The sequence below is a fragment of the Taeniopygia guttata genome, chromosome 30 (assembly GCF_048771995.1).
Source record: "Taeniopygia guttata chromosome 30, bTaeGut7.mat, whole genome shotgun sequence".
In the NCBI taxonomy this organism is placed as follows: domain Eukaryota; kingdom Metazoa; phylum Chordata; class Aves; order Passeriformes; family Estrildidae; genus Taeniopygia; species Taeniopygia guttata.
The window spans coordinates 5,051,255-5,077,104 of NC_133055.1; the positions used below are offsets into that span (position 1 = coordinate 5,051,255).

Sequence of the window (25,850 nt, forward strand, 5' to 3'; positions counted from 1 at the left end):
CCTGAGAGCGATTCGCCAGGCGGCGGGGACCCGGGGGGGCTCAGCGCGACACCCGCTCCCCCAGATCAGAGCCCACCCGCCCCCCGCAGAAACCCCCCGCGACACCCCCGCCGCCGAAAATCCCCAAAAACCCCCCACCGCTCAAACCCCCCGAGAGACCGCAAATTCCTCCGTCCCGCCGCCGCCGCCGGCCCGTGATCCGCTGTCGGAGACGCAACGGCACGCGGAGCGCTTCTGGCAAGGGCTGGTGAAAGAAGCCCGAGCCGCCGAAACCGCGGCTTGGGCAGACGGGGCCGCCATGCCGCCCCCCTATGCCTCTGAACATGGCGCCGGGAGCGGCAGAGAGGGGCGGGGCGTGGGCGGTCCCGGCGCGAACACCCGGGAAGCGCGTGACCTCGGGTATGCGCGCGTGCGGGAGAAGGGGGCGGAGAGCGGCACAGAGCGCGGAACCAACCAGCGGCCCCGTCTGAAGCTGCCACCATAAAAGGGAGAAACCACCCCCCGCGAGGGGCGCGGCGAGCCGGGGGGGCGGGAGCGGCGCCACCCCTACGGGGAGGAGCGAGCTCGGAGCCGAACAAAATGGCGCGGAGCCCCGGAAGTACGCTGGCACTCGTCTTCCGGCTCGGAGACCAGCGACAGCTCTACCAGCTCAGGGGAGCTGACGGAGGCTAGTGATGGCTCCGAGACGGACAAAACGGAACCGGCACAGCTTGAAACAAAGCCGAGTAAAGCTCTAAGCCGCGCCAAAAAACAACTACAATACGAATCAGCCCAGTTTACTGACTGGGGGAAAATAAAGATAGCTTGTGCTGAATGGTCCCCAGCGGCAGCCATACAAGCCTTCCCAGTACGGCTTACCGGTCCGGAAGGGAACCAACAAAGGGTATATACCCTGATAAACCCAAAGGATATACAGGCAATTGTCAAAGCCATTGCGGAAAAAGGGATCAACTCGGCTATAGTTACTACGTTAATCGATGGTCTTTTTAGCAACGATGACTTGCTTCCCTTTGATATCGAACGGATAGGGCGTATGATACTGGACGGGGCGGGAATGATTGTCTTCAGACAGGAATGGGAGGATAATTGTAGAAAGCAGCTAGCCCAAGCATCCGGCGCGCGGCAGCCCCTACACAGATCGAGCTTATCCAGACTGATAGGAAAGCATGATGATATGATCACACCACAGCAGCAAGCAGCACAGATGCAGGCTGAGGAGGTCAGAGCGACCACTCGGGCTGCCAGAGAGGCGATTCGCGCCGCCTCCCGAGTCGTGGCCAAGCCGGCACCGTGGTCCACCGTGAGGCAGGCAGAGAGCGAAAGCTTCACGCAGTTCGTGGATCACCTGCAGGCAGCGATAGACTCCTCTACCCTGCCGGCAGAGGCAAGGGGCCCCGTGGTGGCCGACTGCCTGCGCCAGCAGTGCAACTCCGTTACTAAGGATATCTTACGCTCCCTGCCAGCCGGGGCTAGCCTGGCGGACATGATCAGACATGTAGTGAGGGAGGAACACCTGACGCCCATTCAGGCAGCCGTCCACACCCTGACCAATGCCATGGCGTGTTTCAAGTGCGGGGAGGCGGGTCACATCGCGGTGAGCTGCCCACAGCCGGCACGGCGGCCCGCCGCAGCGCCTCCGCCCCAAACACGCCCGCGGGGATCCTGCTGGGGCTGCGGGAGGAAGGGACATCTGGCTAGGGAATGCAGGTCCCGGGCCCAGGGAAACGGAAAGGGGAGGGGGCCCGCGGGCCGCACCCAGCCTCCTCCCGCTGCGAATATGAGGCGGCCCATCCATGCCAACCCCCAATGGGGCGGGGAGCCCTCGTACCCCATTCTCCCACAGGAAGCAGCCAACTTCATACCCCTGCCAGCGAGTATCACGGCACAGCCTGCGGCGCCTTCGTACCCACCGCCACCGCAAGCAGCGCCTGTGCCACAGGGTCAGCAGGGGGCGCCCCAGAACAGGACAACCCCTGGGTGGCCCTGGCCCTAAAAATAGGGAGGGAACCCCCGAAAATCTGGGGGACATGCCACCTCTATGATAGTCGGGACCCCCACGTAATAGGGCTTCAGTTTTGGGCAGACACAGGAGCAGACTGCACAATCCTACCCCAAGCCCTGTGGCCCCGACACTGGCCGTACAAGGAAGTCCCCCCAGTGAACGGGGTGGGAGGGCTGTCCCGGGCTTGGAAAAGCACCCAATTGGTAGCTATAACGCTCCATACAAAGAAAGGACCAGAACAAACAGTAGCAATCCACCCCTATATCTTGCAAAACTCCCCACCCCTGATAGGAAGGGACGTTCTCGCCATGCTAGGAGTCAGGATTACAAATTTATGATGAGGGCCACTGCTGTGCACCCACTGCTGCCAATCAAACTGACTTGGAAATCACCAGACCCCGTATGGGTTGAGCAGTGGCCCCTGTCAAAGCCTCGAATGACAGCCTTGCTGGAACTGGTCGACCACGAGCTACAAAAGGGCCACATCGAACCCTCCACCAGCCCGTGGAACACCCCTGTGTTTGTAATCCCCAAGAGATCAGGAGAAGGCTACCGCCTCGTCCACGACCTGAGGGAAGTGAACAAGACAATTCAGCCCATGGGTCCAGTTCAGACACTACTGCCCGCGAACTCAGCCATCCCCGAAGGGCAGCCGTGCGCAGTGCTGGACATCAAAGACTGTTTCTTTTCAATACCCCTGCATGCCGAGGACAAAGAACGGTTCGCCTTCTCCATCGTGTTCCCGAACGGCGAGCGACCTAACCTCCGCTTCCAATGGAAGGTGCTACCTCAAGGCCTTGTGGACAGCCCGACCATATGCCAGATCACCGTGGACAGGGCACTGATGCCAGTCCGACACTCCCACCCTGCTGCGACCATCATTCAGTACATGGACGACATCCTCGTCGCCGCACCATCGGCAGGCCAAGTGGATCACCTAGTGTCCACGATCACAGAAACCCTCCAGGCCAACGGCTTCGAGATCGCGAACACGAAGATCAAGAGAGGACCGTGCGTGACCTTCCTGGGAGTGGGGATCACAAACTCCTACGTGACCCCACCCGAGATAAAAGTCCGCCGAGACATCAAGACCCTCCACGACATGCAACGACTCGTAGGATCTCTGCAGTGGCTCCGCAACATCATCCTAGTTCCCCCAGAGGTCATGGACCCCCTGTATGACCTCCTGAAAGGAAAACACCCGTGGGACCCCAAGGAGCTGACGCCGCAAGCAACGAAATCCCTCGACTTCATCGAACGTCAGATGTCCACCAGCCTGCTTGCCAGGTGGAACCGGGGTGTACCACTGGACTTATACGTCCACTTCACGCAGAAGGGAGGAGTGGGAGCACTTGCCCAAGGACCTTCCGAAAAATCCCAGCCGATCCAGTGGGTGGTCCTCGGAAGACCGACTCACGCATTCTCCCCAGGAGTTGAGTGCATTGCTAACCTCATCACGAAAGGCAGGAGACTCGCCCTGAGACACCTGGGGACCGAGCCGGCAAGGATCCACCTCCCCTTCCGCAAGCGACCGACCACGGAGTCAACTGCAATATCGGAGCACCTGGCCCTCGCTCTCACTGGCTTTGGAGGAGAAATCTCCTACGCCACCAAACCACCCTGGACCCAGCTACTGACCATTGTCGACATAGATGTGCCACCGAAGGTCATGGACCGACCGCAACCAGGACCAACGGTCTTTACAGACGCCTCCTCCATGACTTCTACCGCAGCAGCAGTGTGGCAAACAGGAGAAACATGGCATTGCGTCAAAACATGTGACCCCACGCTGTCAGTGCAACAGCTGGAAGCAGCAGCAGTGGTCTTGGCATGCGGACTTTTCCAGGACGAACACCTCAACATCGTGACAGACTCTATATTCGTGGCAAAGCTCTGCCTAGCCATGTCAAGACCAGGTGTGTCAACATCCACGACGGCCTCCATGCTTGAAGAGGCACTCTCCTCACGCCAGGGCACCGTGTCTGTCATCCACGTCAACAGCCATAACCCAGTCAAGGGCTTCTTCCAGACTGGCAACGACAAAGCAGATGCCGCAGCGAAGGGAGTGTGGACACTGCAGGAAGCTCGTCAGCTGCACGAGTCACTCCACATAGGGGCCAAAGCACTGGCAAAAAGATGTGGGATCTCGACAGCAGACGCGAGGCACGTAGTGGCTACCTGCCCTCACTGCCAGAAGTCACCCCTATGGACCGGTGGAGTCAACCCGAGAGGCCTCAAGGCATCAGAAATCTGGCAGTCAGACTTCACCCTCTGCGAACTGCTGAAGCCCCGAGCATGGCTTGCAGTGACAGTGGACACCTACAGCGGAGTGATCATAGCGACACAGCATCTCAAACCCAACTCGAAGGCCACGATCCAGCACTGGCTGACAGTTATGGCATGGCTTGGTATCCCCAAGCAAATTAAAACTGACAATGCTTCCAATTTTATCTCTAAATCAGTGCGAGAGTTCACCTCAGTGTGGGGTATCACCTTAGCACAGGGAATCCCATATAACAGCACCGGACAGGCCATTGTCGAGCGAGCAAATCAGACCCTAAAAGCCAAGTTAGAAGTGTTGGCAAAGGCAGAGGGCTTTGCCAATTCCATCCCCTCAGGAGACCAGACACGCATGCTAGCAACCGCGCTGCTAGCACTGAACCAATTTCCTAGGGGAGATGAAACAAACAGTCCCATTCGAAAACACTGGGCCACCCAGACACTAGAGGAGGGCCCACAGGTCATGGTCAAAAACGAGCTAGGCGAGTGGGAACGGGGCTGGAGACTGGTGCTTACGGGACGGGGGTACGCGGCAGTTAAAAAGGAGGACAAGATCAGGTGGTGTCCACTCAGGTCGATCAAACCTGACCTTAAGAATGAAACTAATGGAAAACTGTGAGTTTTCGTTCGCAGGACACGCTCGTGGACCGTCCCCGCGACACACACACACCTGCTCCAGAGAGAGATAACGGACCACCAAGCCACCAGACAGAGCCTGAGCGTCCCACGGCGGTGAGACCCAGACATGTGCAGTGTCTCTGTGCAATCCTGCTGGTGGGGTTTGTGGCCGGGGGGCAAGCCGACCCAGGCCACTACCCTCACCAGCCGTTCAGATGGGTCATGCAACATCTTTCAAGTGACAAGGTGTTCAAAGAGGTCACCACCGCAAACGCTCCATCCTTCGTATTCCACATAGCCGATCTGTTTCCAGGGCAACCGAAAATACGGCCCTCAAGCCCACACATCATACTCATGTACATATCCTATTGGTGCCCAGCGTCCAACCCAGGGAAAAGGTACTGTGACTACCCGGGATGGGGACATTGTGGGTATTGGGGTTGCGAAACCATTGTTACAGATGCCAGACCATGGGCAGACGGGTGGCAACCACAGGAGCCCGACAAATTCTTACAGTTCACCTGGGCACCCTTTGGCTGCGGAGACCACACTGCACAGCCTAGACAACGGGCATGCGTAAGTTATAACATGACTGTCCTACAGCCAGATCACCCTAGCTGGGCCACGGGTAGAACATGGACGGTGGTCCTCAAAGGACCGAGGAGGTGGATGAATGTGAGAATTATCAGGCTCCAGCCGCCAACGCCTCGACCAGTGGGACCCAACAAAATTATCAGGAATGTGCTGAGAGGGAAAAACACAACCCACCTCAAAACCCTGACCCCAAAAGCCACTGACACCCCGACCAGCCTTGCAGATACCCCCCAGATAGGCTGCATGGCTGAGTCAGAGCCAAACCCAATCTTTCGTATGCTAGAAGCTACCTTTTTAACCCTAAACGAAACCAAACCGAACCTAACTAACTCCTGTTGGCTTTGCTATGATATCAAACCCCCTTTTTATGAAGGCATTGCTTTGGACACCCCCTTCAGTTACTCCTCGGCCAGCGCCCCCCACCAGTGCAGATGGGACACTCCCCGCAGAGGAATCACCCTGAGTCAAATCACAGGACAGGGCAGATGTTTTGGGAATGCAACCTTAGCGAAGCAGAAAGGCAACTTCTGCACTAAAGTTGTCAAACCTAACAGAAAAACTAGCAAGTGGGTGATCCCATCTGCGTCTGGGATGTGGGTTTGCCAAAGGTCCGGAGTGAGTCCTTGTGTGTTCCTTGACAAATTCAATGACTCTACTGATTTCTGTGTCCAAGTTCTGATTGTCCCCAGGGTCTTGTACCACTCAGACGAAGAAATATACCATCTTCTCGAAGAACCTAACAGACTCCACAAAAGGGAAATCATCACAGGTATAACTATCGCGATGCTGCTCGGCTTGGGAGCAGCTGGCACCGCCACGGGCGTCTCAGCCATCGCAACCCAGCAACACGGACTCTCCCAGCTGCAAATGACCATCGATGAGGACCTGCAGAGGATCGAGAAATCCATCTCCTATCTAGAGAAATCAGTCTCTTCGCTTTCAGAAGTAGTTTTACAAAATAGGCGAGGTCTGGACCTTTTGTTCATGCAGCAGGGAGGATTGTGTGCGGCGTTGAAGGAGGAATGCTGCTTTTATGCAGATCATACAGGAGTCGTTAAAGACTCCATGGCAGAACTCCGAGACAGACTGGCTCAGAGAAAGAGAGACAGGGAGACCCAGCAGAGCTGGTTTGAATCCTGGTTCAATCAATCACCTTGGCTCACCACTTTAATTTCCGCCCTGGTAGGTCCACTGGCAATACTGCTTTTGGCTATTACCATAGGACCATGCCTGCTGAACAAACTAGTCTCGTTTGTTCAGGCCCGTCTGGAAAGGGCAAACATTCTGTTCATAGGCCACCAACAAATGCTCTAAACCAAAAAACTGCAAACACAGTCAGTAGCTAAAGCCTTCAGCACCTGCCTTAAAAAATCTACCCTGATCTACTAAACCACCCTTTCCTTAACAAGTTACAAGTCTGTACCTCACTCCAATGCCTCTATCTACAACTACCTCATTTTGTATGTGATAAGGAGGGGGGAGATGTGGTAGATAGGGACAGGCGGAGCGGAAGATCACCGGGATGTCACGGAAAGACAGACCCCTTCCCCCCTCTCTCTTCCCCGCTTATCTGTTAACCCCAGGAGTCAGAGAAGAATGTAGCCACACCTGTTCTGGTAAAATTCCACTACCCACTATCCTCTGAGACCCCCAACCCCCCTCTGACGTAGCAAAGACCCCTAAACCTATTTAAACCCACGAGATAGGATAATAAAGGCTTTTCAACCGTCTGCCATATTGGTATCTGCGTGTGTTGATTAGCCCGAGTGGCTTGGGCGAGACCAGGCCGCCGTGCTGCCACCTGAACCAGGCCCCTGGTTGTCTTTCATAAAGGCAACAGGATCAGGGACTACGAGTTGGGCTTTGTCTTCCTGGTGCTGGGGCTCGGCTTCTACCTGTGCAAGTGGGTCAAGGGGGGTCCCGGGGGTCATGTCCCCTCTCCCCAAGACTGTGGGTGCTCCCCCCGGGACCCCCAGCCCGGTGTCACCCCTGTTTCTCTGCCCACAGATCTCCTGAGCCGCTGGCAGCCGCAGAGCTTCCCTGTGGCCTCGGGCCCAGCCGGGATCCCCACTCCGTCCCCACGCTGATTTTGGGGGGGTCCTGTGTACCCCCAGCCCTGCTGTCACTCTGCCCCTGCCCGCCTGCTCCCAGTGTTCCCAGTAACGCTTCCCAGTTAAACCCAGCCCAGTTTATGGGGGCACTGGGGAGGGACTTGGGGGGACCCCACGGCGGGGCCGGCACTGGGCAGGGAGGGCGGGGTCCGGGTGGGGAACACTGCCTGCTGCGGGTCTGCCCGGCAACTGGTGAGTCATCAGCGCTTCTCTCTCTGATTGGCTGACTCTTGTCCATCGCATTCTCTCATTGGCTGAGGAGAGGCCCGGGAGTGCAGAGAAGGAACGGGAGAGATCCCGCCCCAAGCAGCGGCACGGGGACAACAGACCCAGCCCGGGCACAGGGAGGGAATTTATTACCAACCAAAACACGGCAGCACGAGGAGAAGGGAAAGAAATCCCTCCAACACCTTCCCCCCACCCAACGGGGATCACCCACAACAGGGATATCCACCAGGGAGAGACGGGGACATCCGAGTTTAGACCAAAGCCAATTTTATTGTGTGTACCAGGTTTTATACAGGGATTTACTTCTATGGTGCTTATATAGGGCTCTGTTTTTGGTAACAATTTCCCATTGGTTACACATTCTTCATGACATGACATCACCTGGCAACATTATTTTATCACAAAGTCTCACACCACGTTGCTCAGTCACTTCTTGCCCAGGGAGACTTAAACTGTGTCTGTGTCTCCCAGAGTTTCTGCTCAGTCAGGCCTCAGATATCGGGCCCCTTTATCAGCTCCATTGCTTTACTCTCTGTTTTATTCCCCATACGGGGGCACCAGGGCTTTGCCCAACGGGGGTCACTGGGGATCATCCAGCCTGGATCCTCCCATGGGGAATGGAGCTGGAGCAGCGCACCAAGCTCTTCCCTCACTCTCTTCCCTCACTCTCTTCCCTCACTCTCTTCCCTCACTCCAAGCTCTTCCCTCACTCAGGGCACTCACAGGGCTTCCCTTACTGGTGCCTCCGTTGGTGCTGGGTCAAGGCTGAGCTCTGTGAGAAGCTCTTCCCACACTTCCCACACTCGTAGGGCCTCTCCCCAGTGTGGATGCGCCGGTGCACGGTGAGGTGGGAGTTTTGGTTGAAGCCCTTCCCACAGTCGGGGCAGCGGAAGGGCCTCTCCTCTGTGTGAATCCGCTCATGTTTGAGGACATCAGAGCTGGTCTGAAACCTCTTCCCACACTGGGGACACTCGTAGGGCCTCTCCCCTGTGTGGACGCGCTGGTGTGTTCTCAGGTGTGAGCTCCGCCCAAAGCTCTTCCCACATTCCAAGCACTCATAGGGCCGTTCCCCAGTGTGGATCACCTGGTGCTCCATCAGGCCAGACATCTGTCTGAAACCCTTCCCACACTTCCCACACTCGTAGGGCCTCTCCCCGGTGTGGATGCGCCGGTGCACGGTGAGGGTGGAGTTGCGGTTGAAGCCCTCCCCGCAGTCGGGGCAGCGGAAGGGCCTCTCCTCTGTGTGAATCCGCTCATGTAGGAGGAGATTGGAACTGGTCCGAAACCTCTTCCCACACTCCCCACACTCGTAGGGCCTCTCCCCAGTGTGGATCCTCTGGTGCACAGTCAGGCTGGATCTCTGGGTGAAACCCTTCCCACATTCCAAGCACTTGTGGGGCTTCTCCCTGCCATGAGGCTTCTCCACCAGCTCTGAGCTCCGGCTGGATCTCCGCCCGCCTTCCTGGCTCAGGGGGGCTCTTTCCTCCCCGCAGCTCCCTGGGCTGGGTTTGCAGCTCCTCCTCCTGCAGCATCTCCGGGGCTTTTCCTCCTCCTCCATCCAGACACGCCCAGGGAATGAAAAATCCTGGTTTGGGGAAAAAAACAAGAAGAGAGCACCTTGGACTGGAGGTTCCTCCTTGCCCAAGTTCATCTCAAGAAGTCATTGAGAATCTTGTGTCTGTAAGAACCTCCAAAACACCAAGATTTAGCCCAAAAAACCCACAAACTTCAAGATACAGATCAAAATCTCCCCAAACATCACAAGTCAGCAAAAACCTCCTCCAAAACATAAAGATTCAGCTGCCACATAAAACCAAAGCACCAACATTTACCCAAGAAAGCTCAGAAACACCAAGATTCACCCCGTGAAAATCCTGGATCCCCCTCCACAGTCACCTGCTGCATGTGGGGGGAGCAACGCTCCTGGGGCTGGAGGGAGGCTGCAGATACAGGGAGGGGTGGAACCTTCTGCTGCTTCCTCTTTCTGCTCCTCCTGCTCCCCATGTGTCTCTGCTCTTCCTCACACTCCTCTTCCTCCTGCTATTCCTCCTTCTCCTGCACAGTCCCACCCTCTCCTGCCACCTGCATCGTTTGACCATTCTGTTCCTCAAGCCTGCTTCTCCTTCCCTTCTCCTCCTGCCCCCAGGCCCAGCACCCACTGTCGGCTCCCTCTCCCCCCCAGACCCACAGCATCCCAGCCGAGGGGCAGGGATGGAGCTGGGGCAGGTCGGGCTGGGGCAGCGCTGGGCTCTCGGCCGCTCCCGCCCGCACTCGGTCCCCACTGCAGCCGCTCCCGCCAGGACAGCGCGGGGGGGCCCGGCCTTGGCGCTGCCCCACTCCCACCTCCCCAAATTCCCCTCGCGGGGGCGATGGGGCCGAGGTGGGGAGTCCAGTTGGGGAAGGCTCAGAGGGCCAGGGAGCTGTAAACAAGGGAGTGACAGAAGGAATCAGTTTTAGAAAATGTTATTAATTGATGACATAGACTGCTGCTCAGCCAAGGTCCTGCTCTATTCATGAACTTCCAGAAGAACAACAAAGACTTAACAGAGCCATGAATATCGTTTGCTATATAAAAGCAGGGAGCATATTAAGTTGGGTATGTAGTAGGTGGATTGGGAAGTCTGCAGCTCTCAAGCACTTCAGCCAATGGGGAAAGCAGAGGGAGATGTGGCCAGGAGAATTAGGATGAAAAGGAGGCTGTGTCCTCCAACAATTGGAGAGATCCCATGGGGAATTTCCCATGGCCGCTCCCATTTTTAGAAATGAAATTAGTTTCACAGGACTCCTCTGTCTGCTTTGTGGACAGAATCCTCTGGTGATGTCAATTTTCCCGCACACCCTGGGGCAGGGAGTGCAGCTGAAGGTGCCTCACCCACTTTGGGTGATCGGCTCCCTTGGCTGGCGGCGGCACCGGGGATTGATTGGGGACCCGGGAGTGACCAGGAGACAGACGAGTGACACATCAGGGGGGTCTGTGAAGAGTCAGCAGGGAGAGAGCACTGAAAATCTCTTCAGTGAGTGCCCTGGGACCTTCGGGGAGTGAACATGGCAGGGCACCCATGGAGGGGAGAAAAGGGAAAGCCACGGAGGGGTCCTGGCCAAAGGGAGGATGACCCCAAAATGGCTCTGAAGGGTCCCTTGGGAGAATGCTGAGGTAGTTTGCACATTCCACCAGAGGTAATTAAGGACATGGAACCCAGTGGGGGCAATAAGGGAAGTGGAGAAGGGATTTGGACAACAGGGGATGGATGGTGTTGGTGTGCTGGGAAGGGATTGGGTAAAGGGGAGTGTGCAGCAATATGGTTCAGGCAAGAAGCAGCAGGAGGAATGTGTGTGGTAAGAAAAAGGATGATGGAAAAGAGGAGGAACAGAAAAATACTCAGGATTGGGATGTTTTTCAGCAGGGTCTTATCCTGACAATTTGCCAGCTGATACTTTGAATTCCCACTTTCCAGGAGAAGAAAAGCAGGAGGTCAGGATGTCAGGGGTTTCTCTGTGGTGGGCAGCGGCAGCAGCGGGCGCAGAGGTGCGGGACCGGGAGCAGGGCTGGGGGCCTGTGGGGAGCTGCGGGGCCGGGCCGGGGCTGTGGGGCAGCCGGGGCTCAGCGCCGGGCGCTGCCTGACCCCACCAGCCCCGGGCAGGGCCGGCAGTGGCCCCCGGCCCCCAGGAGGCTGCGGGACGCCCCGGCCGCTGCCCGGCCCCGGGGAGCTGCCGGCCCTGCCCGCCGGGGGGGCCGCCTTTGGACACTGCGGCAGGACAGGCACCGGCTCTGCCATCCGGGCTGTGCAGGGGACCCTGAGCACAAGGAGCAAAACAAAGGAACATCTGGGAAATGCAGAGTGCACATGGAAGGATCAGGATTTTCTGTTAAGGATTTGGCTTGGGTCCCTGCAGAAAGGAAAGATTTTGCAGAAAGCTCAGCAGCTCTCAGAGGATGAGCACCCACAGGCAGTGACCGGGGCTGCAGGAGTGGCAGAAGAAGGCCCTGCAGCACTTGGGCACAAAGGCACAGCAGCTGAAGGCAAGGAGGGATGAGCAAAAGGCCAAGCTGAAGGCAAAGGCCATAGCAGAGTTCCCACAGCCCCTGAGGGACCAACCCCAGGGCCCAAGGGGGCCCCAGCACCCAGGGGACGGCGTCGGCCACAAGCACCTGGCAGAGGCATTGCCCTCCTGGCCAGGGCAGAGCCCACCCAAACAGCCCCTGGGAAGGAGTCAGGGCTCCAGCTGCAGCCCACAAGGACACTGCAAGCACAGACAGCAGCACCCTCAGGAGGAGCGAGTCCACCCCTGCATGGACATGGATTGTCAGGGCTCTCTGAGCTCCCATCCCACCGGGGACCCACCACACTGCAGCCCTGGAGAATATCCAGGCTGCGTCTGCATCCAGAGGAGGCCTCTCCTGATGGACACAGGGGCCTCTCCATCCACTCTGAATCTTACACCTAAGGGGGAAACATTGTAAAGGAATGTTTTCATTATTAAGGGAATAAATGGGAAAGCTGAGCTGGTGTCATTTGTTCAATTAGGAGCTGTGGGAGGTTAGTTTGAACTAAACTAATTTTTTTCTCTTCCTACTGTGATTGTAATTATCTAGGAAGGAATTTGATGATGGCATTGTAATATTGTAAAAGGTGATACAGAGGCTATTGCTGCTGTACCTTTGTGTAAAATGTCTGGACTTATTAACCCCAGACAGCCTCCATGCTGTGGTATGGACAGGAGAAAGTGAATAAAACCTGAGAAAATGAACAACCAAAAATATTGATGCCTCAGCTGTGGCTCTTCCAGACTCAGAAAAGCAATTGGAATTGTAGGGGAATGTTCAACAGGGCCAGGCCAAAGGAATCCTTGGGCCAAAATGTTTCACCCAGTGGCCAGAGTGGCCTCATTGTCTGCAGAATTGTGCAGCCACAGCTTCAACAGGAACCGAGGCCCAAAACCTGATGACAACAGGATCTCCAACTGTTCCAGTCTGCCATCAAGTTCAAGCTTTGATAACCCAAAGAGCCTCGCAATGGATGAGCAGTGCTCGGTTATTACAGTGTGAAACTTGTTCAGTGGCACAGGAGGATTCAGAACTGAGGACAGGGGAAGGGTTTAACCCAGCCTCCTGTTTGAACAGCCCCCAGAGGGGCTGGGAAGAAACCCAGCACTGCATTCAAGTGACACAGCTCCAGACCCAGCCTGGGGGAGATTCAGGAGACATTGCCTGGCCTGAGGCAGAAAATGTCTTTGTGGATGGCTCTTCAAGGGCAGCAGAAGGGAAAAGAGTTCCAAGACACGCTGTTATTGAGGAAAGGGTATCAGACAAAGCCCAGGTTACCCCCCATGGTCAGCTCAACCGGCACAGCTGTGTGTGCTTGTAAGAGCCTGGCACTGAAATGCCCTGGGCAGGAAGGCTTCAATATCTTCTGGTGACACCATCTCACCTAACAGGGGGGCAAAAGCAATTCTGATTGCTCAGCAGCCACTGAAAGAAATAATTCATATAAAAGGGATTGTGGAAGCCATAGACTCAAACAGCAGAACTCATTTTACAGGAAAGATCCTCCAGGGGGTTATGGCAGCTTTAGGAATACAATGGGACCTCCAGAACCCCTGGCACACCCAGAGCTCAGGCTGGGTACAAAGAATGAAAGGGGAAAGAAAGAAACACCTTTGGAAGCTGGGGATAGAAACCAAGATGCCATGGGTACGGCTTTTGCCATTGGCTTGGGCAAGAAGAAGAGCCAGACCCAGGGCAGATATTCAATCATTTCCCCTTGGAATTGATCTCGGGAATTCCTTACCCTGGCAATTCTCCACCTAGTGCAGGGTGGAGATAAGGGATGCACATTTAAAGCAGTCTGTGGCCAGAATCCTGTCTCTGGTGCAATCTCTCCCCCAGGAAGCTGGGCTGGCACAGAGCCTGCCTTGGCACTTTGCTGTTGCCAACATCCCAGCAGGACATCGGCTCCTGCCTAAGGAGTGCAGAGCAGCACCACTGGTGGCCAAGTGGCGTGGCCCGTGCCAAGTGGCCCCGAGGCCAGAAACAGCCGCCAGCACAGCTGAGCACGGGGGGACCCCTCAGCCTCGGCTCCAGGTCTCTGCAGCCCCGGAGATTTGCACTTCCCGCCTGCAGCAGGAGGATGGGAGGCCCCCACTGAGCCTGCACTGAAGGCAGCGCAGCAGCAGCCAGGGCTCCACAGCGGGGCAAGGCCCTGGGCCTGCCCACACATCCTCTGCTGAAATCCTCGGCCTGGCCACCCTCCTTTGGCAGCTCCAGCCACCGGGGACAGCCCTTGCTGCCACTGCTGCAGCTTCAGCGCTCTCTGGGCCTGCCCTGCCACAGCTGCTGGGCAAGAGCACGGGACAATTCCACTCTGGCTCTCACTTACACTCACACACTGCCCTGCCTGCCATGGCATTGATGGAAAATACACCAGCTCATAGACTTTAACATTGTTAACCTTTCATTTCTCTACTCAGGCTTGCTTTGCCTTGGCCCTGGGGAAGGAATGTTAAAGGTTTTGTTAAGGGATGTTACACCACTCAATGGAGATGAGTTTAACATCTCAACACACTGGGAATGGCCCAAAAGATACCCACAAAGATAACACCCAGCAGCAAAACATCAACCCCAGCAGCAAACAGCAACCAACACCTACCCCAGACACTGCCAGGGCTGCAGACACCTGGTCTGCAAAAGGCTGAGAAGGAAATCAGCACTTCCCACCTCATTAACAGCTGAAGCAAAGAAATCCGGGGCCACGAGGAAACCAAATACTAAAAACTGCACAGCCTGAAACTACTTAACATTAAACCAGTGGATTTAGACTGGTTCAGACTGTATGAAGTTCGGGAAAAATCAAGTAAAACCCACGTGTCATGGAACGGTTTTCTCTGCACACCCGGGCTATGTGGGGATGGAATGATTTCTGCAGCACATCCTGGCCAGAATTAAGGAATGCCTTGACTCTTCCACTAAACATAGTGGTAGAGTTTTTCTTTTTTCCTGAAGTTTCAGTGCAAAGTTTATAGCATTGGAGCATTTTTTTGTAATAATTCTACTTCTATATTGCTGGTTAGGTTTCAGTTAGGATTGTGAGAATGAGTTTTTACTCCGAGGAGAAGGAGAAGAAAGTGAATTGCTTTGGAATTTTTTTGTCTGTGTTTTATGTGGCTCTTAGAGATACCAAAATTTTGGTCTGTGGTTTTCAACGTTCACCTTTAGGCTGCACTTCGCAAAACTAGAAGAGATTTAAATGTGACCCTTTTACCCATAAACAGTAAACAGATGATCTGAAGGAAAAAACAAAATCAGCAGGTTGTGGGGGGGCCACATGTGAGGCTGCTGAAGGCTGCTCTGGAAGAGAAGCTGCATTCCAGGCACCCAGGAGGAGCTTTAGAAATGCAAATCAGCACTGCTGGGGCAGAGTGGGGACAATGTACCTGGCTCTTCTTGCCTGGGGCAGGAATTGGCTGATTCCCTCTGCCCCTCACCCCAAGCTCTGCCTGCTTGCACAGATGGAATCTGCACGGCTGAAGGCAGAGCCCATGGTGAGGATCTGACTCTGAAACAGAAATGGCTGAGGCTGCAAAGGGAAACAGCAAATGGAGAATGTTGTGAAAACTTCACTAAAATAAGGGGGAGATCATCCCCCTGCCCACTCCAACATCTGCTGCCACTGTCTGTGCTGTACAGGGTGTATCAGAGCAGTGGGGTTTTTCCTAGAACAAGTTCAGGGAAATTAGTTGGAATACAAGTATTTGATGCTGTATTTAGAAAAATGCAGTCATTCATGCAGCCCCAGCTTGAGGGAGCACCCAGAAATGGGGAAAAGATGAAGGGCCACCAGAACAGACCCTACAACACCATGGGCCAGCCCCTGGGAACCCAAACCAATTCATACCAGGAAGCAGAGAACCCATTTATCATTTCAATGGCATCATTAGATTAAAAGCTGTCCTCAAAAGAAGAAGCAACTAGACAGCTCCAGCTCCTGACCTTCCTGCTGACCAATCCACTGAAATGATGAACACAACATTTCACATGGGGATGGGATCAGATTATCTGTGAGCAGAAAAAGGAGGAGTTTGTGGAAAAATAAATGGCCCAAACTGCTGTTGGCAAAGACATGACAAAGGTAAAGTGGTGAAAAAGATAACAAAGGAAATAGGAGAGAAGTTTATGTATTGGTCCATACATGGGAAGGACGGGAATGGGACATGCTTTCGTGGCTCCCCGGCACACCAGGGGTTAAACGAATGCTGCTTCTCCTCTTCTGTGCTGCAGCAATTCTCATCTTTTTACCATGCTCCACACCTTGGCAGTGCAGCTCATCCAGCAGCTGAGCCAGGGGTTGCAGGTGGCAGCCAGGCCTCCTGATCCACAAAGGGCTACAAAAGGACAGGGAATGAGGGCACCGAGAATAATCCCAAAACCAAAGAGGACCCGGGAAGAACAAAACAGAGTCAAGGAGTGAATCTGCCTGGAGAGAGAGCCAGGCACTTGTAGATAAGGAAACTACGGGAGAAACCCTCAGTCCCAATAAATGTCACAAATTGACCCACACAGCTACTCAAAGTCCCGCTACATTCCCAAACTTCGAGGAGAAGAACAAAGGCTTAACAGCCATGAATATCGGCTGGTATACAAAAGGAGGGTGCATATTAACGAGGACAGGCAGCAGGCGCATCGGGAAGTCTGAACCTTCCAAGGACCTCAGCCCATGGGCAAAGGCAGAGGGAGATGCGGCCGGGAAAATGAGGATAAAAAGGAGGCTGCGGACTACAACCATGGCAGAGAGCGCACGGCAAATGCCCCACGGCCTCTCCCCCTGCTCAGCAATACAGTCACTTTTACAGGACTCCTTGCTCTCCTCCGGCCACAGAAACCTCCGGCGACGGGAATTTCCCCGCACGCTCCCGGCCGCGGGGCAGCCCCCTCTGTCCTACCCACAGCAGCCGGGCCGAGCCAGCGCTGCTCCGGCAGCGGCTCCTGCCCAGGCCCCGGCGGGAAGGAGACCGCGGGCAGCCGCTCCCGCCGCGCCCTCAGCCCGGGGCCGGCACGGGCCGGACACGGCACCACCGACCCGCCGCAGCCCCCTGCCGCCCCCTCCGCCCGCAGCCAGCCCCGAGCCCCCGCAGAACCCAGCGCGGCTCCCACCTGCGCCGGGGCCGCCTCCGAGCTCCGCCGACGCCGCCTCACCGCGCTCCGGCCGCTGCCGCCGCTCCCGGGCCCGCACAGACGCTCCCGGCGCCAATGGCGCCGCTGCCCGCCCACGGCCGCCCTCAGCCCGCCGCCGGGGCCGTGCTGCGCCCCGCTCCCACCAATCAGCGCGCCGCAACCGCGACTGACGGCACCAGCGGCCAATGGCAGCGAGCTCGGGGCGGGCTCTGCGCACGGCCCAGACTCGCCCCGCGCTCTCAGGGCCCCCCGCGCTGCGTGAGGGCAAAGCCGGAGATGAGCAACAGCCCCGGGACGGGCCCGGGCCCGAGGCGGGATTGAGCTGCCCACACAAACAAACTTCTCCGCACCTCCCGCCACGGCTTTCCCGGCCCTGCGCCTTCCGTGCCTCCGCCTCTGCGGGAAGCCCGGGAGCCTCCCTTCTCCTGCCCCTCATTAGTGCATCGGTGCTTGGCTTTGATTTCCCCCAAAAAGGGAAACCTGCCCAAAGCCCTGTGGGTGAGCGGGGGAGGGGAGAGATTTCTGGCAGAAAACTGCAAAGACTCAGAGCAGGATGAGGAGAAGTCAGTGCAGAGCCTTAAATGCAGCTTTCCCCACGGCTCCCTGCTCCCAGCTGCACCTCCTCCCCCGGCAGGGCAGGAGACAGGGAATGGGGCCATGCTCAGCTCATCCCCCGCGGCTTCTCCCTCTGCTCAGGGACAGGAGTCGTTCCCTGCTGCACCCTGCGCTCTCTCCCAGCCGAGACTTCTCCAGGAACTTCTCCGAGCCGAGTCCATGCCCTGGGGCACAGCCCCCTCCAAGTGCTGCAGCGTGGGTCACTGTGCCACGGGCTCGGTCCTGCCAGGCCAGGCTGCTCCAGCGGGGCCCCTCTGCCCACGGGGTCACAGCCTCCTCTCAGGCATCCCCGAGCTCCAGCCTGGCTCCTCCAGGGGCTGCAGGGGGATCTCTGCATCCCCACGGATCTGCAGGGGGATCTCTGCATCCCCACGGACCCGCAGGGGGATCTCTGCATCCCCACGGACCTGCAGGGGGATCTGTGCAGCCCCATTATAATATAAATTATGGAATAATTCGTGCTTATGTAAAATATACATGAAGTCAGTTGTGCTAGTAGAAAAAGATTCTTAAAGTTTTAAAAGACCTGAAGACCCAGCCGGGAAAGACTGGAAACCACAGATGACAGAGAAAGAAAGACCTAATTTACAAGTGAAAAAACGTGGCTCCGTGCAGAGATGGGCACTTTCCGGGGATACTCCACCAGACGCCCAAGGTGAAAAATGCACATATGTTAGTTTGAATAGTAGTGCTGTATTAACATTTTAATAGTACTGTAAATGTAGTTGTGTAGTTAAAATGAAGCTTTAGTAGTTAAAATAGAAACTATGTATCTGGGTTTTCTTTTAAGGAATGGCATACTCGCTTTGACATAACCATCACAGAACACCTAAATCTTCCAAAGAAGAGGAATTTATGGTTTTCTTGTCAGAAGAATCTAATTTCTTCAGGCCTTGCTCAGACTCGAAGACGCCATGGGGATTAAAGGAAACAGTTGGCATATAACAGACAGAGTTTCTTGTTTTAAATAGAATGTATGCATAACCATGAAGGATATATGAATATGCAATAGTGTAGTTTTAGGGGTGATTCCTTTGTTCACAAGGTATGCTTGTTGTGGCTTAAGTGCCCCAGAGCATCTGGACATCCTCAAGTCTTTGGTTTTTATTGTCTTGTAATTGTCCTAACTCTAAATTTTTATTACTCTAATTGTATTACTATTTTAATAACCATGTTATTATTATTAAAAATTTAACAGCCAAGTGATTGGCGTTTTTTACAATTATGGTAGGATGGTTTTTAACACCTCTCTGCCTGGGCCGTGGAGAGTCAGGGTGAGGAAGACGGGTCCTGCCCTATTTAGGCAGCCTCGCTCTGTTCCCCTGGTGTGTGACCAGACACAGGTTATGATCTATGGGCAAAAGGAGACAATAAAACAAAGTAAAGGGAAAGCATTCCCTAAAACCACAGTAATTAGCCCCAAGACTAAAGTGTACACGAAGAACCAAGACCGAAGGACAAAGGATAGGTGAGTATTTGTTGGGATGGGGCGGATAAGGGGGGAATGAATGTGTGTGACAGAAGCTGCTGGGTATCCCAGACTTGCCAAGTGATTGCTGTAATCTCTCATGCTGCTTTTCGTCTTTTTCATGTGAAAAACGGCCAGTAAAGAGACCAAGCGAGTGATAAAAAAGAGAGAATCCCTCCCAGAGAAACTGGGACTGGATCTTAGGAAGAAGAGGAACCCCGTGGAGTGCCGGATTGAGGGATAAGAGTGCCCAAGAGCATCCAGGATTCAAACCTGCTGGGTTGAGGGATTAACATTCCAACAGCACTCAGGGTGTAGATATGTAATGTAGACTGTTTGAAAGTAAAAAGTATCTTCTTGTTGTATGTGAGAGTTAGTGAAAAATAAAAGTGAGTAAATGTAGATGAATGGTAGTATATGTAATGTAGATTGTTTTTTATGAGCTTTTCTTTATCTCCTTGGAGAGAGTGTTAGAGTGTTTCCTGGCAGTCGAAAAGAGAGTATTGCAGAGAAAAATTCCTCACTTGCTGTCCTCCCCCTGCCCTCAACTCTATTCATATTTGTCCATTCCCTCTTCAAAATACAGATTTGTAAAACTCATGCTCTGTGTCCTCAGATGGCCTTCCCAAATCAAACCTTGGCTTTGTTGCAAATTGCATTGTACTAACTAGCATTGCCTTAAATTTGTTTTGGTGCAGGCAGGGTCACTTTGGAAGTAAGTTGTTGTTTACTTTGTTCCTGCAACCTTTTCAAGCTTGTGAATGGAAAAATTATGATAGCAAAATAAGTCTTTATTTTTGCACTGTCAGCTGTGAGTGGCTGGTAGCCTTGGTGGAGGGTGCCGTGAATTACAGGCCTGCAGAACACGCATAACAAAAGTAATTTACTTTGTAAGGAAGTTGAAAAAGGGGGGAGAGGTGATTGGCAGACTCACCTCTCCAGGATGTAGAATTAATGTTAGAAAGTGGACTGATATTGGAATGTGGCTGCAGAAATGTGAAGAGAGAAAAAAAAAGAGAAAAAGAGAGAAAGGGAAAGAGAGAGAAAGAGAGCGAAGGGGAGAGCGAAATACACCCCCAAGGTCCCCTCAGCCACAGCTATCTGTAAGTTCTCCCCCATTCCTGCTAGGCAGAGTGACAACAAGGAGGGGGGGAAGTGGGGAAGGACAGAGTTAAACCCAAGGCTGTGAACAGGACCACCAGTAGAGATAAGATCAAGGCAGAGATAGTGACTCTCACAAAGTGGTTTATTGTCTTAAGCAAGATTTCTTTTTTCTTTCTGATTGCTGTTGTTAAGAAGAGAAGGCTTTTGTTCTGAAGACTTAAAGTCTGTAAGACTAAAACAGTTAAATGTTACCCAAAATGTAAAAGGCAAGAGATACATCTCATGTTAAAATTGGCCTGGTCTTTTTTATTTAACTAATTATAGCTCACAGGAAGAAGAATTGGTTTCTGCAGATATTAATACAGCTGGGTACAAGAAGAAGAAGTGGCTGTAGAAAAAGAGTTTAGTTAAACTCAGAAAATTTTAAAGAAAACTAATGGTAAAAGCTAATGCAGTATTGTTTTTCTTTTAACACTGTGCTATTAAGAAATCCTTTCCAGGTACCACTAAAGCAGCAATCCAAACCATGGAAAGAGGGTGAATTCACGCCAGCAAAACCAAAGGACTTGTGAAGAAACTTGAGGAATGAACTATCACATCTAAACTGGGTGATACCAAATTGACTTCCAACCAGGACTGGGTGGTAATGGTTTGGGAAGATCCAAATGATCCAAGGCAGTTACAAAGAATAACACCTCACTGAGAAATAAGGCAAAGCTTGCATCACTGGTTCTAAGCCCTGCCTGAATAAACCCTGAGACGCCTCCGACACCTCCTTGGCAGAGGAACACTGCCACTTCAAACAGGAGGATCGGGAGTGTTTCAGTCAAAGAGTTCTTATAGCCTGGCCTTAGCCTGTGGCTTGTACAGGGAAGAAGGGAAATTGCCATCAGTACTATACTGTATATTTTATGTGATTCATCCCAATACTGGACACGCTAGCTGGGTTACAAGTGAATGTTTAAATTATGAGAATAATTGGCATTGTAGTTCACAAAATCTATGTTCTTGTTGCAAGAGGTATCGAGTACTGAATCAATTCCCTATACAGATAGAACCCAAAACAACTGAAGTAATAACTTTGTTTTATGGATGGATTATTAGTGCCTGTTGAGTGAGAAATACCTGAGGAACAGTGGGAAACCACAGATAAGGAGTGTCGAAAAGGACTTGCCTAAAAAAATGAGTAAAAAGGAGTGACAAGGGAAACAGAGGGCAAGCCTGGACTGAGCACTGTGCTCACCACCGAGAAGATCATACGTACCTGCTGTGGGAAGCAACCCCACAGGCAGGGGAGGTGGGGGTATAAGCCATGCCAGACCTCTGTCACTCCTGTTTCTGTCTCTCATTTGTTGTCTTTTCCCTTCTGAGATACCAGCAAGATCGTGTCCCAAATGCTACAGAAAGTATTACACGGAAAGGAACCAAAGTTCCTTTTTGTTACACACACCCATGTCAACAGCCACAGACCCACCCAAACTGAGTACCTGCAGGCAAAATGGGGAAAATATTGGATTACAAGGAACTTAGGAAAAAGTAGTAATACTTGGAGCATGGAATGTCCAAAAGGAGAGAGATGGATTTGTTTTACATTTGATCTTAGACATATAGTCGAAGATTCGGTAAAAAAGCAATTAGTAAACAAAAAGGTGAAACCAGCACAGCAATCTAGCTCTGTATTAACCCCAAATTATATACTGCATCGCATTATAGGACTCCAAGCAGTTATAGAGGAGATAACAAACAAAGCTGCTCAGGCACTGGAATTAATATTGAGTCAGCAAAGCCAAACTATAACTGCAGTGTATTAAAATAGGTTGGCTTTACGCTATTTATTGGCTAAAGAATGGGGTGTACAGATTGTTGAAAATAGATGGCAATGAGGGCGTCATCCTGGAAAAAACAAAGGATATCAGAAAAAAATTATGACCCTGGTATCAGTCCAAAAAAAACTAAAGGGAAAATAATGTTAAAAACTAACAGGTGGGGTAATGTATTGAGAATGGGATGGTGGAAGAAATTAGGATTCTTCCTTTTATGTGTTACAAGTGTTTTGATATTTCTTCTTTGTTTAATCCCATGTTTTATTTGATTACCAACAGAGTCCAAAGAATGCAAGAGGATAAGAAATATTGCTCAAGCCAAATGATTTATAAAGAATAAGAGGAGAGATTGTGACAAATGCATATTTATAATTGGCTTTTCTCAAGTGTTACAATGAATATTATATGTGTCATGTTAGAAAGTTTATGCTGTTCCATCGGATCTCAATTCCATATAATCCCAGTCCAGTTTGTCCCAGTCCATAGGATCCCAGTTCCATATTTGATCCCAATCTCTAGTTGATCCCCGTCCCTATTTGATCCCAGTCCATACTTGATCCCAGTCCCTATTTTATCCCAGACTATATTTGATCCCAGTCTGTATTTGATCCCAGTCCCTAGTTGATCCCAGTCCATATTGCGAGGACGCTGGACTCCAGGACGGTTTGGGTGGATGGAGATGAGAGTTCTCTGGAGGCTGCTCTTAGAATATCTGGTTTATTAGAGAGGGTGAAAGGCCCTGCTTGGAGTCACCAGACCTGACCCGTGGCAGGCCCGAGGGCGTGGGGGAAGGGAGAGGCAAGGGGTAGAGGGAGATAAGAGAGGATCCCAAGAGGATGTTCCAGGAGAGGGGCAGTTCCAAGAGAAGGGAAGTTCCAAGAGAGCGTCTGGCTCCTCAGGGACTCCTTGTCAGGGGCTTCAAGGTGGGCTGGAACAAGACTCAGGCCAATGGGGTCACAGACTCCTGATGCTTCAGGGGAGGGTTACAGGTGTGGGATGAACCATACATTGGGGTGAGATCCAACAGTCCATTTGACCCTTGGACCTACCTGTAGGTAAGGGCATTGTTCAACCAGAAGGGGGGATTGTCTTCGTCCTGGCTGTGCTATTGTGTTCTACTTGTGCAGTGACTACGGTTTGGTATGTCACAACTTATTACCATCTCAGTCTCTGTATTTTCTAAACCTTTTGCCAGGCAGTCATATTTATAAGGCTTTCCTATTTGATCTTCCCCAGCACATATGATCCCAGGCCATATGATCCCAGTCCATATCTGACCCCAGTCCCAATTTTATCCCAGTCTATATTTGATCCCAGGCCATAGGATCCCAATCCACATCTGATCCCAGTCTCTATTTGAACACAGTCCGTAGTTGATCCAAGTCTCCAGCTGATCCAAGTCCATATGATCTCAGTCCCAATTTGATCCCAGTCTGTAGGATCCCAGTCCCTATTTTATCCGAGTCCCTTGTTGATACCAGTCCATAGGATCCCAGTCCATGTTTGATCCTTGTCCATATTTGATCCCAGTTCAGTTCATTCCAGTCTGTAGGGCCCCAGTCCCTAATTTATCCCAGTCCTTAGCTGATCCTAGACCACAGGATCTCAGTGCATATTTGATCCCAATCTCTGGTTGATCCCAGTCTATATGGCCCTGCACACATTCCAAAGGTCTGGAATTTCAGCTCCCAGCCAGGAAAAGACATTCCCTTTGCCCTCGAAGGCAAAGCTCTTGAGAAGGGGCTGAAAGCCAAGTGGAGCAAAATCCTACAGAGACATTTCACTGCTGGCCTCCATAACTTCAGCTCCTGAACTAAGAATTAAAATAATAATTGGGAAATAAAATAATTAAAAAATCAGGGTTCGGTCATTGGGGGCAGAGGGGGCAATTAAATTAGAGGAGGATACAATTAAATCAGGGAAGGATCTTTGGTGGTCCCTGAGGAAATTAAATTGGGGGAGGGTCTTTGGAGGTCCCCTGGGTCAAGGGAGACACGGAGAGAGAAACAGAGCAGGCAAAGAGAGGTGGGAGGGAAAGGAGGACACAAACACAATCAGCTGAGAAGGTGGTGCCCTGAAAAACAGAACTGCCACGGACTGGAGATGAACGGCAAAGAAATCACTAAATCTGAAAGTTTTATTTGCTATCAAATACATCCCAGCCACCCAGCCCCACACAATCCCCATCCCACCGCTCCAAATTGGGATCCCACTTCTCCCAGTCTCCTCCCAAACCCATCTCACCCTGGCAGCTGTGGATTCGAGTGAGTTTGGTGTGGGATTGGTTTTTTTTGAGGTGGGAACAAACAATTTGAAGAGGGATTGAGCCTCTGTGGTTAAAATTCAGCTATTTTCAGTGGGATGTGAGTGGTTTTGAGGTGAAAGATCAATCCCTCTTGGCTTTTGGAGTGCAGAGCGATTGAGAAGAGAAAAAAATGAAGGTCAACACAAAAGGAGAAGCAGCCAGGTGTGTTCCCAACATAGATGACAGGGAATGTGGGTCACCAGAGCTGTGCCCAATGTGGGTCCTCCAGTGGGGGATGGAGTTTAGCTCTTCTCGCACTCGGGGCACTCGCAGGGCTTCCCTTACCGGTGCCTCCGTTGGTGTTCGGTCAAGTGAGAGTTCCTTGAGAATCTCTTCCCACACTCCCCACACTCGTAGGGCCTCTCCCCTGTGTGGATGCGGCGATGCTGGATGAGGGTGGAGTTGAACCTGAATCCCTTCCCACAGTCGGGGCAGCAGAAGGGCCTCTCCTCCATGTGAATCCGATAGTGCCGGAGGAGACAGGAGCTGGTCTGAAACCTCTTCCCACACCTGGAACACTCGTAGGGCCTCTCCCCAGTGTGGGTCCTCTGGTGCATGATCAGGCTGGAGCTCTGGCTGAAGCTCTTCCCACACTCAGAACACTCGTAGGGCCTCTCCCCAGTGTGGATGCGGCGATGTCTGATGAGTTTTGAGTTTTCCCTGAATCCCTTCCCGCAGTCGGGGCAGCAGAAGGGCCTCTCCTCCCTGTGAACCCGATAGTGCTTGAGGAGATCGGAGCTGGTCTGAAACCTCTTCCCACACTTGGAACACTCGTAGGGCCTCTCCCCAGTGTGGATCCTCTGGTGCACGATCAGGTGGGAGCTCCGGCTGAAGCTCTTCCCACACTCTGAGCACTTGTGGGGCTTCTCCCCATCATGGAGCTGCTCAGGTTCCCCCAGCTCCGAGCTCTGGCTCGATCTCCGACGGCCTCCCCGGCCCAGGGTGGGTCTTTCCCCCTCAGATCCCCGCGATCTGCCTTTGCAGCCCCTCCTCGTGCGGGATCTCCGGGGCTTTTCCTCCCCGTCGGGTTCCTGCACCATGGAGCCGCTCAAAACGGCCTCTTCCACCAGGTTCTGCCGCGGGGATTTGTCCTCCCTGCTCTCCATCCTCAGCTCCTGCTCTGGGGGAGGAAGGACAAGGAGAGGCTCTTCCTCTTCCTCGCAGCCTCCCAGGGGCTGGGAATGGGAAATCCTGGTTTGGGGAAAACAAGGGATGAGCACACAGAGTTTGAAGCTCCCTCTGTCCCAGTCCATCTCTACAAGTCCCTGGCCACCTGGGCTCCATAAAACCTCCCGAACACAGAGATCCAGCCCTGAAAAAGCCTCCCAGGAGTTCCCCGTCCCTGCTCCCTCCCCTTTGCTGTTCAGGGCTCCCCCCTGTCCCAGCTGCTGGGGTCACGCTTGGATTGGGGGTCCCCCTTCTCCTCGGTGCCCGCCCTCCCCAGGCTGCCGGGAGTCCCAGCAATCCCAAAAGCTCCCCCCTCTTGGCTCTCCCCATCCAGGGGTGCCGGGGCTGTTTGGGCTCCCGGGCTCC

At 53.2% G+C, this 25,850-nt stretch overlaps 2 protein-coding genes across 2 annotated transcripts in view; one reads left to right on the forward strand and one right to left on the reverse strand.

Annotated features, from left to right (window-relative positions):
* LOC140680909 (uncharacterized) overlaps positions 1–25,850 on the forward strand; it is a 692,735-nt gene that overhangs the window by 570,821 nt on the left and 96,064 nt on the right. The gene's annotated exons all lie outside the window — the stretch shown is intronic.
* LOC100226816 (uncharacterized) overlaps positions 1–25,850 on the reverse strand; it is a 1,189,242-nt gene that overhangs the window by 65,562 nt on the left and 1,097,830 nt on the right. The window contains 2 exon segments of the mRNA XM_072919754.1: positions 8,571–9,167; positions 24,603–25,197. Of these exon segments, the coding sequence (XP_072775855.1) occupies positions 8,571–9,167; positions 24,603–25,197 (1,192 nt within the window).